Consider the following 12,824-nt stretch of genomic DNA (forward strand, 5'->3'; position numbering starts at 1 on the left):
GAGTTTATCAATAACAATTTAAAAAATCTGTACAAAATTGATTAAAAAAAATATTATGATCTAAAGAATGGTGAAGGAAAATTTTAATTTGAAGTTTGACCCTTTAGAGTTTAGAAAGCATGCTGAATATATTGAAAAGAAAAAAATGAACTTGTTTAGAAAGTATTTTAAAAATATACTCATTAAGTTAGTTTAAAAATAGTAAATAAAGTAAATAAAAATTGAAAGCAGTTGGTTATTTTATCCTAATATATATATATATATATATATATAAAATCTTAATATTGATAATATCCATATTATAGTTAAAGATTTGTTGTCTAAACTACCCTTGACTTCATGAAACTCTCTTTCCTTCCTAGTGCATTTACTTTTGAAGAAACATGAGTTTTCTTAATATACATATACATATATACTAGATGCAGAAGACCTCATTATACCCTTTAAAAATGGCACCTTGAAGCTTACTCTCTTTCTCTCACTAAGTAATGTCCCAACCAAATGCATACTAACAGCATCATCATCCTAGGTTAGTAGGTGGTTTTATTTGTCTGGATGGATCTTGGAGTGGTGGGTTTTGAGGGTCTTGGAGGTTCAGATGACACAGCTAGTTGTTTCGCTTCTTCTCTTTCTTCATCAGCAGTAGTAGATCCTGATGAAGCTAATAAGCAAAAGCTGTATGGATCTGGGTCTGGCCAGCTCAGGCAAGAAAGGGCTTTTGAAGATGACTGGAGGTGCTGTTTAAAAGTTGCTAAAACAGAGGATTTTTCTGCTTCTAAAGCAGCAATGCTTCTCATGAGATCTAGTGCTAATACAACTGCAAATGCTTCTCCTTTTCTTGTTTCTGAAAATGGTCAGCAAATGCTCAGTTTCTCTTCTCCTAACTCTCAATCAAATATCTCATCGCCTAATTACTATCATCAGTACCAGCCTGCATCATCGTCTCTTTATAATACCAGAAATACAGGTATACTCTCTTGTTGTTTTAGGGTTTTTGTTCTTTTCAAAATGGATTGAAAATGAAGTTGAAAATGAAGCTGAAAATGAAGGATGGATAGATGGGAAATTGTGGTGGTACTTACCTATTTGTCTGTCTCTCTAGTATTTCATTTTAGCTTTGGGTTTTTGCTACTTTTGGTCAACGACAAGAAGTTCATTGATATGTTGTAGTAGTAGTAGTAGGTCTCCTTTAATGTTGCAGACATGTTTCAAGTTGTGGGTTTTTCAGAAAAATCCATTCTTGAAAGATGATGTTGATGATGATGGTTCTGTTTTTGTTCATTCAGGTTATGGATATGGTGGCGGTGGCGGTGGTGGAGGTGGCGGCGGAGGAGGAGGATTGAATGCTCAAACAATGGTGTATGGAATGAGAGGTCCGTTTACTCCTTCACAATGGATGGAATTAGAACATCAGGCTTTGATCTACAAGTACATTACTGCAAATGCTCCTATTCCTTCGAATCTCCTCATTCCAATCAGAAAATCCCTTGATTCTGCTGGCTTTTATACATCTGCCGGACCCCTCAGATCCAATGCATGTAAGTTTGTTTCTTCATTCTTGGAGACTTAAAGAGAAAGTAGAGTGTCTGTTTTATGGTTTGTTTGTTTTTGTTTTGTTTTGTTTGGTATAAGCAGTTGGATGGGGTGGATTCCATCTGGGGTTTTCGAACAGCACCGATCCGGAACCAGGCAGATGTCGCCGGACGGACGGGAAGAAATGGCGGTGTTCAAGAGATGCAGTGCCCGATCAGAAATACTGTGAGCGGCATTTAAACAGAGGACGCCATCGTTCAAGAAAGCCTGTGGAAGGCCTTACTGGCCATTCCGTCTCCGGTCCCGCCACTGCCAAGGCGTCGCCGGCGACTGTGACCGGAGGCGGCAGCGGATCTGGGGTTCTTCCTTCTACTACTACTACCACGAATCCTACGAATCCTTCATCGGCTTCTCATTTAAACAGGTGAAATGAAATTTCAAACAATCTTGGATCCTTCATCCTTCCTTAATCGTTTCATTTGGGGTAATTAATTGTTTTCAAATATACCAGATCATATCTAAACAAGGAAAATGGGAAAGTTCAAGACAAATTAGATCTATCATCTTCCATTAATGCCTTAAAGGACAACCAGTACCCTGTTTCAACTCAGAAGAGCTTATATAGAACCTCTTCAAATCAGCACCCTGTTCGTCAATTCATGGACGGTTGGCCTAGTAGCCAATCCGATTGCTCAGCCTTCTCATGGACTAACATTGACGAAACTCAACCGGAAAGAACCCAGCTTTCTATTTCCATTCCCATGGCCTCCGATTTCATGTCGTCTACTTCCTCCCCTGTTAACAACAAAAAATGCCCACTTTCTCCCCTGCGACTGTCCACTCAAATGGGTCTAGGACTTGGCGATGCTTCTTCAATGGCGGGTAATGAAGATAGCCAAAGGCAAGCGAATTGGATACCAATTTCATGGGGAAGCTCCATTGGTGGACCACTTGGCGAGGTTTTAAACAAAACTAATAATAACAATATTAGTTCAATGGGTGATCTGAAAAACTCTTCTGCTCTTAATCTAATGACTGATGGATGGGATCATAGTCCGAGGCAGGCTTCTTCTCCAACCGGTGTTCTTCAAAAAGTCCCATTTGGTTCACTTTCAAACAGCAGTGCCGGAAGTAGCCCTAGAGCTGAGAGCAGCAATAACAACAGGACCCGTGAAGGTGGTGCTAGCGTCTGCAACTATCACCATTTGGCTCAACCAATGTGATCGATGACGACAAAGATGGCGACCAAATGGAGCATGAGTTTTCTTTCCTTCTCTTTAATTTTCACTATGTTTAACTAAACCTTGTTGAGATAATTTATGTTTTTCTTTAATTTGTTTGTTTATGTTATGTTCTTAAATTTCCAGCCCTTAAAAAAGGAAAACTATGGTTTGTTTTGAAACCGACAAAGTGGGAAACATGAAACAAAAGTCGGCCCCAGCCCTATGTTCCGTTTATAAAATCTGTGTTGTTATTATTGTTTATTTTTATGGTTTCTTGTTCGTTTTGAATGAATAATTGAATTGTGAAATTAGATAGATATTGAAAAAAGGAAGGAAAAAAGAGAGCATTAATAATGGCTATCGAGTCCTCATCACTATATTTCAACACTACCCGTGAAGATGAGTTAATGGTCTATGTCCCACCATTGTTGTCTCTCTTTTTCTTTGGAAATGACATCTTAACTAGCATTCCTCCAATATTTCAATTTTTCACACTTCACTTATATTTTGTGTAGATTATACAACCATATGTACTATAGTTAAATCTCTCGAGAAAGTTAAAACACGACTCTTTCTACTTGAATTATAAACGTTGTTTTGGTCATTCTACTGCCATGTTTATTTATGATATAAAATATGGATAAGATTAAAAATATGATATGAAAAATGAAAAATTGATAGGGTTAGGTTTTAAATTTGGCTTATTGTACTATGAGAAATAACTAGAACATAAATAGAGGATGAGGAATATGTGGAAGTAATCTTAAGGAGTTCTGTTCATGGGCTCTTAATGTTTCTCACCATAAAATAAAAATATATATGGTTGAATAAATATTTGAAATTGGATATTTTGTTTTGTATGATCAAGATATTATTGTTTGAGGTTGAGACTCATACTTTAGTTGTAATTACATTATAAAGACCTGTGGTTAAGGATGACAATTTGAAACTGCCCCGTGAAAACCGAACCGAATTGTCCTGTTTTGGACGATTTTTCCTTGAAACCGAATGGGGATGGGACGGGGATGGTATTTGTGTCCCCCGTCCCGCCCCGCCCCGATTTCACCCCGATTCTGCCCCGAACACCATAAACATAATTAAATATATTAAATCACTAATATATTTATTTATTCACTATAATTTATAAGAGTAATAAAGTTTTTTTTTATAATAATATAAAATTTTAATATATTATAATATATATTATATTAAAAAATTCGTTTATATAATTTTATTGTATAATTTTTATTTATTTTTTTTCAAAAAAAATTATTAACGGTGCCCGCAGGATTCCCTAAAACCGAACAGGGTGGGGATGGTATTAAAAAAATCCCCGAAATTAAAACGGGGCGGGGATGGTAAATGCATTCCCTGCCCGAACCGCCTCATTGCCATCCCTACTTGTTGAGTCTACAAACTCATACTCATATTTGAGTTTTCATAATCAAACTATTTATAAAAAAAATTGTGTTTTTGTTTCTAAAAAACTGTTTTACAAAGTACTCTGAAGGTGACTAGTGATGTCAATTATAAATTCTCCCCGCGGGTTTCGATTCGAATGGTCTCGTTAGGGTTTGATCAGTAGTTGACCGTGAATGATATTTGTGTTCCATCTCGATCTTACAACTCGATCTTACAATGATTTTGCCCAAACACTAATAAACACAATTAAATAAATAATATCATAAATATATTTATTTATTTCATGTTATAAAAATATATAGTTTTGTATAATAATATAACTTTACATTATATTATAATATATATAATATTAAAAAATCGTCTAAATAATTTCATCAACTTTTTTTTTTTTTAAGTATATGTTATAATGGTGCCCATGGTGATTTTTCGAAACCGAGCGAGACATGTAATGGTTTACAGTAATGGTTTACAGTAATGCATCCCGTCCCATCCGTCCCCATTTATGATACATAAATGTGAACAAAATAAAGAAAATAAAAATAAAAATAATTAACAAAATGATATTTGACCTTTGTTATTTTTATTTTCTTATATTGCGAGAAGGACAACGGTTATTAAGTCGACGTAAAAAATTAGGGCGAGCACACTGGATAGTTTGGGCGGTGCCTTAAGTGCGGGTAGGTAGTTGCTCTTCTCAAAGCTATTACATTTATATCTTTTAAGGTCCTATTTATTACTATTATCTTTCTACTTTAAATACTTCCAATTAATAAAATTCATAATAAAAAATTTATAATTTTAATTATAATTTGATCAAAATACTTTGATACTAAAAGAGAAAGAAAAAAAATAAACATGTCTAAATTTAATACAATTTTCTAAGACTATTCAAGCTGAAAATGATCTAAGACTGTACTAAAATTACAAAATTTGAGTTGAATAAAAATTATTTTTTAAAGTGTGAATGATTTTGAATTTATATTAAAATCAAAGTGATACAAATCAATAATGAAAGAATTCAAAAATAAGAAATGTGAAATTAACAACCGGTAATACAATTAAACATGGGAAATTTATAGTAACAAAACATGTCTAATATATATATATATATATTTTTAGTTAGGAAAAACTAGCATTAGATCTCACAATTACGAGTCATAACCTTAAATGGAATCGAACCCATAATACATGTCTAATATATAATTCAAATTATATTAGTTTATTATGAAGGAACAACTTTGTTCTTAGGACATATTTAAAATAATACTCATTTTCAAAGTCATTTTAACAATTTCAAATTAATGTTCATAGTTGGTGAAAAATAATCCACTAAGTTATTTATTTTGTTTTAAAAAATACAAAAATGTCACTTATATAGAAATTGTCAAAAGAATGTCCTTCCTATGTACAGACGGTTAATTATGGCTTTAAGAAAAATTACTCAATTATTTGTCATTTTCACAATAATAAGAACTTAATTTATTGTTTAGCATGAAATATATATATATATCCATTATATTTTAAGAACATACTAAATCAATTATTAAAGTTGCATCTATTGTAATACTTGTGTTCATGTTCTATTTTGTATTAACAAACAAAAATCATAATAAAAACTAAGACCTAACCATTTTGATTCGCATAAAATAAATAATTCATAATACTTGGGATTCAATTTATAGTTATATATTTTATTAAGAATCAAACTTTCAAAAGAAAATAAGGTTGTGAAACTACAAATTTTTTTTTTTACGTCTTTCAAATAAGGTTATAAAATCAATTTTTTTTCTTTTGATTTTCTTCGCTTTTAAATGAAACTTAGATGAGATTCAAATTAATGTCTCTGGAAATATTTGTAAAATGTTTTATGAGTTGAAAAGTTATAATGTGGTGATGTGTTGATTGATATAAAATACCATGAAAGTTAGGTATATATATGATGTGCCTAAAAGAGAACATTGAATTTTCAAAAATCAACATAGAACTTCTCAGTAGAATGTTGATTTGATTCTGGTTATTTAAGTTTAACAGTTCGGAATCTTCGAATTTATAATTTGTAAGTCATTTCAAAAATAGAACCGAATTAAATTTTTTAATATATTATATTATAAATTATATATAAAATTATATAATTTATAACTAAAATAAATTCGATTTTCAAGTTAAAACAAATCCAAAATCATATCTGAATTCAAATTAGTTTAAATTTGTTTATAAAACTAAAAATAAAATTGGATTTATTAGGATTCATTATGATAGTTGGTTCAGATATTGAACCGCACTAATCCTAGACCATTCAAAATATTTCAATTGAATAATAGTCAAATAATTTTTTTTACTATTATTTATATGAGTACATCAAGATATTAAATTACTATTTTTTAAATCTACTAAATACTTAAACCCATTAATATGAGCCCAACATTTAACCTAACATGAGAACAATTTGAACATAAAAAAAATAAAAATAACATTGTTATTAATCGAAGTAGAGGTAAAGTTTTATGAGTACATAGTGATATGGACTCTGTTCAAATCTTTACACTCAAGACCATTTAAAAAATTCTAAAAAGCTTGAAAAGAAAATGAATAATTTGTATAGATTATGAATTTTGAAAGATCCATATTATCATGTGTATAAAAAATTAGGAAACACCATGTGAACTGTATATATAATTAAACTTTCAATGGAAACATTATCAGGATAAATGAATTAATATGTAGTTTTTGAGTTTTTATACAAATTGATATGTTTAAGTTATTATTTTAATATAATATTTATGTTGATTGAAATTGTATTAAGTATAAAGTGTAAGGCTATTTGTTAGTTTAGTAATAACAAATTTGGATTAAAACCCGATAAACACTTTTAAATTTCCAACTGAAACGATCAAGATTGTGATTAATGGTTCATTGCCTTTTCTAGTTTTCTTGATTGATTTTGTCTAGTTTGTTCACCACTTATCATCCTAGGAATAGTTAACTTATGTCATCTAAAGTTAGATCTCACAGGCTAGCCCAGACAGTTCACTCCAAGGACTCCATTCCATGGTAAACTCTAGGGTTGGCAATGGAACGGTTTAGAACAGAAAATGTATTTACCATTTTTGTCTCGTTTTTATTTCAGGGATTTTTTAAATATTATTCTTGTCCCGTTCGATTTCAGGAAATCTCCGCAGGACACCATTTATAAAATATATTTTAAAATAATAAAAAATTATATAAACGAATTTTAATATAACATATATTATAATATATTAAAATTTTATATTAGGATAAAGAAATAAATTTATAATTCTTATAAAATATAATGAATAAATATATTGGTGATTTTAAATATTTAATTATGTTTATAGTGTTGGAGCATAATCGGGGTGAGATCGGAGCGGAGACGCAAATATCATCTTCGTCATATTCTCATTCGGTTTCGGGGAAAAACCATCATAAACAGGACAATTCAATTCGTTTACTGTGAGACGGTTTTACCTTACATCCTTATGAGAAACTCATTTAATTTAAACATTGAACATTTAGTTAAATTATTATATTTTTAAATATAAATGTTATAACATAGTAGTTCAATAAAAATTAAAATATTTTGTTTGATTATGTGTTTTAATTTCATCCAAAATAAATTATTATTTTTAATTTTAAATATATTAGTTATATATTATTAGGGAGCTGCTTTTTCCACCCCCTCCCATATTCCCACCCCCTCCCTCACTCCTCAATCAACTCTAAAATGACTTATTTAACCCTGCCACATTTATATATTTACATTTCTTATTTTATTTATTTTAGGGCGGCGGTGAAGCGACTTATTATTAAAAATATTATGTTTGACTAATTATTAATATATAATATTATTAAGACTTTTTATTAAAAATATTATGTTTGAATAATTATTAATATATAATATTATTAAATAAAATATTATGATTATATTAATTATTAATTATTATTTAATAGATAATTTTATTTATAAAAATATTAATAATTATTAATATTATGTTTGACTAATTATTAATATATAATATTATTAATTAAAATTAGAAATAATTATTAATATATAATATTATTAATTAAAATTAAAAATATTATGTTTTACTAATTATTAATATATAATATTATTAATTAAAATATTATAATTAGACTAATTATTAATTATTATTTGATAAATAATTTTTGTAAGTATTTTAATATATATATATATATAATTAATATAATAAAATATTAATTATTTATATTTTATTAAATTATTATATATTTCAATATTTAATATATTTTAAATAATTATAATATAAAAATAATAATATTTTGTATTTTTAATTAAATAAATAAAGTTAAAAAAATATTAAAAATTAATTAATTAATTATATTTAATAAAAACACTCAATAATAAAATAAATAAAATAAATAAAATAAGAAATGTGTAAATATATAAAGGTGGTAGGGATAAATAAGTCATTTTGAAATTAATTAAGGAGTTAAGCGGAGGTGGGAATATGGGAGGGGGTGGGAAAAGCAATTTGCATATTATTATTATATATATATATATTTAATTATTTTATACGTAACAAATTTTAAAATTTTATATATTTAAATATAAAATTAATTAAATAATAATAAAAAGTAAATAACATATAAATAAATTATATTTATAAAATTAATTTTATTTTTTCATTCTTTAATTAAATAATAACTTTTCTAATTTATAAATATAATTTTTTTTAATGTAAAATAATATATAATCATAAAATCGATATTATTTATAAACTCGTAAACTTTTATTAATATAAATTTAAAATTGTAAAATTTATCTAAGCGTTTTGGGTAAAGTCTGACTTGTTAAACTTTTCTAAAATTGTGAGAATTTAAGAGTAAATTTAAAATTTTACTTATTTAAAATCGTAAAAAATTGTAAGATTTTAAGAATAAATTCAAGATTTTAACTGATTTGATTAAGACAAGAATAAATAAATAATCCACATTTTTGTTACTGGGTTGGAATAATTCAAAACTCTGATTCGACTATGCTGACATTGCACCCAATACATACATGGACTTGTCTAATACAATAAATAAGTTTGACAATAATATAGTCTATAAGAAAATTATTCCAGTTAGAAATTGATAAAACTGATGATTAACAATCTCATAAGTTTACACCTTCAAAAACTCATAGAATTAAAAAATTAAACTAAATGTGTAGATTTAGGATGGTAAACAAGTCAAGCCCAGGTCCCGCTCCTTACTATATATTCGAGTTCGATTCGAATACAAATTTTTATGTTATACTTAGAACTCGATAAGAGTTTGTTTACTACCTAGACAAAAACTTTACCTTAGGGAAAAATATTTTTTTAGGTTATTAAATATCAATATATTAATATATGTTATAATAGTTTTGCAAAATATTACAAAAAACAAATAAAAAAACACAAATTTAACATGTTCACAAAAATAAAATTTTGACAAGTACACCCGAAAAAAAAAAATACTACTGATGAATTATAACAAGTATTACATTATGATAATTTAAAATTATGATAGAGTTTGTATAATATTCCTTCTCCAAACTATAAACATACAAAATTAACTATAAAAATACTCTCAATAAAAATTTCATCTTTCTAAAATATGTAGTTGAGCTTTTTACTTTTAAATAAGCACAAGAAAATGAGAAATACATAATCCTAAAAATATAGAATCATAATTCATATAATATATATATATATATATATAATTGGATTGTTAAAGAGGGTTTTACACCAAAAAAAAATGTTCATAAATCCATAAAAGAGCATAGCAAAATCATCTAAATATATATGTTCGCAATCGAATCAATCTTTAACTTAGCTCGTTTAAATTTTTAACGAGCTCAAAAAATTCAGACTAAGAAACGAGCTTTGTAATGAGCTCACATTTGAAAAACTATAAAACTGTTTTTTTTTTCATTTACATCCCTAATTAGATTCATGGCCGGCCAAACGGTAAGTGAAACTATGACATGGAATAGGGGCACACTAAGAGGCCAGACCTATTTAATGTTTAAATAATTAAATTATTTAATTTATTTTAAAGCTCAACTATATTGGTCAATAAACCAATTTTAAAATAACTTTCTATAACTTAATACAATGTTGAATAACATATTTTATTTTTTATAAATAATTATATTTAGACTTTTAATTTAGTTTATTTAATATTTTGGGTACCCCATACAATAAAAAAAAACGAGGCACTGGGTACTAAATATTTAACATTTCTTCTACTAGGTTTAAGTTTCTTTGTTTATTCTATGAGTTATTTTCTCTAAGCCTACGTTTGGTGTTGCAGGTATAGTTATTTATATATATTAAATTTAATTAGTTGATTGGTTAAAAATCATATATCTAATAAGTATAAATTTTACTAATCTTATCCTTCTATATTCATATAAATCCGACATATAAATTTTCATTTATCATTAGCATTTCTGATCTTTCATTTTATCTCTTTAATCTTATCAATTTCTAAAGAGCAAACCAAGATGAAAATTGGAATTCCTACTTCACAATTCAAAAAGTAGTCTCTAATGATTTTGGCTTTGAATATAGGTCGAGATAGAGGGATTTCTACCGTTTCCTTAATAGGGATGAACATGGGTGTTTTACCTTTTACACATAAGTCCTGTGAACAAATAATTCTATTACTCTACTAATTGTAAGTTTTTCTTGTTTATGTAGTCTTTGTTGAATGAAGATAAATGCTTATATTTATGTAATTGAATTGGTTTTAGGAACTGGGAGTGTCATCCTTTTAACTAGGTTAACTCTAATCTAATAGATTCCCCCATTGTGAATAAATTCATCCGATTCCAGTAGAAGAAGCAATTCTTTCAGAATTTTGAGACAATTTTGTGACTCTTTGAAATAATTTGATTACCATGTTAATCATTTCCTTTGGTAAGCCAACTAAATTAGATATTAGTTTTGTATTTCATATGATGCATATTGTCCAAATCTATGACCTAGGGTTACAAAATTTTGATGAAAATGAACATAAGTCCTTTGGACATAAAAGAATATCTTGGTAGATAATTTCCTCATATGATTTGCCTCCCTGTTGTTAGAACCTGTTTCAAGGGAAAATATCTATTCTCTCATTTGTTCACACAAAATATTACATACCCTCAGCATGTAAATTCATTACAAATTATTCCATAAACTAAAATACTTTTAATCTCACTTCTTCCTCAAAAGTATCCACAACAACACCATGATTAAGACTCCTGTTAACTTTCAAATAATAAGAAATGCTCATAATTCTATCAATTAAGGCATGTTTAAAGCTTAATGTGTTTGTCCTATATCATCCACATAAATTTCACATTGATAATAATCAATCAGCATGAAACAAAAGTACAATTATAATTTCATATTTTATGGTTATTATGAACTGAATAAAAAAAGGTAATTTATATATGTATATATTGTTTTATAAATATTTATATAAGTACTTGTAGCATTAAACTTGTAGATCTACAACTAATTAATGACTAAACCCTAATCCAAGACAGTATACACAAATTCAATAGTATGGATTAATCCTTCACATTACTCGATCAAAAGACTAACAAAAACATAAATTCAATAAAGAATACATATCCATTACAGATTCAAAAGATGAAAGTGAAAATAAAAAGATTGTTAAACATGGTTATATAAAATATATTATATGTTTTAGATCAATAGGAACAAACAACCTTCTAATTTGAAAGCATATAACAAGTGGGTTTCTCTCAGACAAATGCCTCGTTTTGTCATCAAGGATGAATGGAATGGATTATAATCAGACTCGTCATCGTTTTGATCATCACTGAGAAACCACAAACCCATCAAGCAAAAATGAAAAAGATCATGAATTTAACTAGGGCATAATAAAATGGTTTTGAATTTGGGGGCATGCGTAACCCAAGCATTTAGATAATCAACTAGGGCTTTAAAAACACCACCTTTACTCTATATATGGAGAGGAATCAAGGACGACAAAGAATGGCGCCTTACAAATAAGATCCATACTCCAATACCCATCATCATACAATCAATTTAAACAAAAATAAAAAGAAACAGCAAGAACAATTGAAAATAAAACAGAGCGCTCATATTCTATGGGTGTATAAAGAGTCTGTCATGCAAATATTGCATTCAGTACGAGGAATTTTTTATAATCACCGCGCCACAGGAACAAATCAGAACTATGAAAGAAAACCCAGATGATGAAAACAAGAAAAGCTAAATTTCCTAGAAACTGAAGGGAGGCAGAAGATCAGATTAGGGTTTTATGAGATGAGAGTGATATGGGTTTTCTTATATAGATGGTGGAGATGAGATCTCAAGTACAGCGGCGACGATAACTTGATATGGTTTTTTAAAACCCTAGTTATTTGTTTGGGCTTTATTTTCTTGGACCGCTAAACTAAGATCTTTCCTACTTTATTTGGATTTGCCAGCATCGGCCCATTAATAGAATTAAAATTGTTTTAAAAAATTCAAGAGTTTAATTTGTTACAAATAATTAATTAATTTTAAAAATTAAAAAAATTATTATAAAAATTATTTATTTGAATAGATAATCATTTATTTTTAAACTTGTATATATCCA

General features: G+C 28.0%; 1 protein-coding gene and 2 non-coding genes across 4 annotated transcripts; 1 reads left to right on the forward strand and 2 right to left on the reverse strand.

The window, feature by feature from the left end:
• Positions 1 to 422: 422 nt before the first annotated feature.
• On the forward strand, positions 423 to 3,017 carry LOC124945373 (growth-regulating factor 7-like). Of its 2 annotated transcripts, none has more exons than XM_047485798.1 (4): positions 423 to 967; positions 1,287 to 1,538; positions 1,633 to 1,957; positions 2,045 to 3,017. In XM_047485798.1, exons 1-4 carry the CDS (start codon positions 556 to 558, stop codon positions 2,754 to 2,756), a joined length of 1,701 nt encoding a protein of 566 aa, XP_047341754.1. In that variant the 5' UTR covers positions 423 to 555; the 3' UTR covers positions 2,757 to 3,017. The 2 variants fall into 2 exon arrangements, with proteins under 2 accessions (XP_047341754.1, XP_047341755.1); XM_047485799.1 differs by having other exon boundaries at positions 424 to 967; positions 1,636 to 1,957.
• An 8,939-nt stretch (positions 3,018 to 11,956) lies between these two features.
• LOC124910936 lies at positions 11,957 to 12,044 on the reverse strand. The gene has a single exon (XR_007096538.1). It is a non-coding gene; the product is annotated as a small nucleolar RNA SNOR75 (small nucleolar RNA).
• Positions 12,045 to 12,316: 272 nt separating this feature from the next.
• LOC124910910 lies at positions 12,317 to 12,403 on the reverse strand. The gene has a single exon (XR_007096520.1). It is a non-coding gene; the product is annotated as a small nucleolar RNA snoR8a (small nucleolar RNA).
• Positions 12,404 to 12,824: the final 421 nt, after the last annotated feature.

Source organism: Impatiens glandulifera, chromosome 7 (genome assembly GCF_907164915.1).
Source record: "Impatiens glandulifera chromosome 7, dImpGla2.1, whole genome shotgun sequence".
Lineage (NCBI taxonomy): Eukaryota > Viridiplantae > Streptophyta > Magnoliopsida > Ericales > Balsaminaceae > Impatiens > Impatiens glandulifera.

Excerpts from the sequence above, each read along its gene's own strand:
- LOC124945373 (XM_047485798.1), top strand. The coding sequence starts at position 556 with ATGGATCTTGGAGTGGTGGGTTTTGAGGGTCTTGGAGGTTCAGATGAC. Across the intron at positions 968-1,286 it reads TTATAATACCAGAAATACAG|GTTATGGATATGGTGGCGGT; the intron begins GTATACTCTCTT and ends TTGTTCATTCAG. Across the intron at positions 1,958-2,044 it reads TCGGCTTCTCATTTAAACAG|ATCATATCTAAACAAGGAAA; the intron begins GTGAAATGAAAT and ends CAAATATACCAG.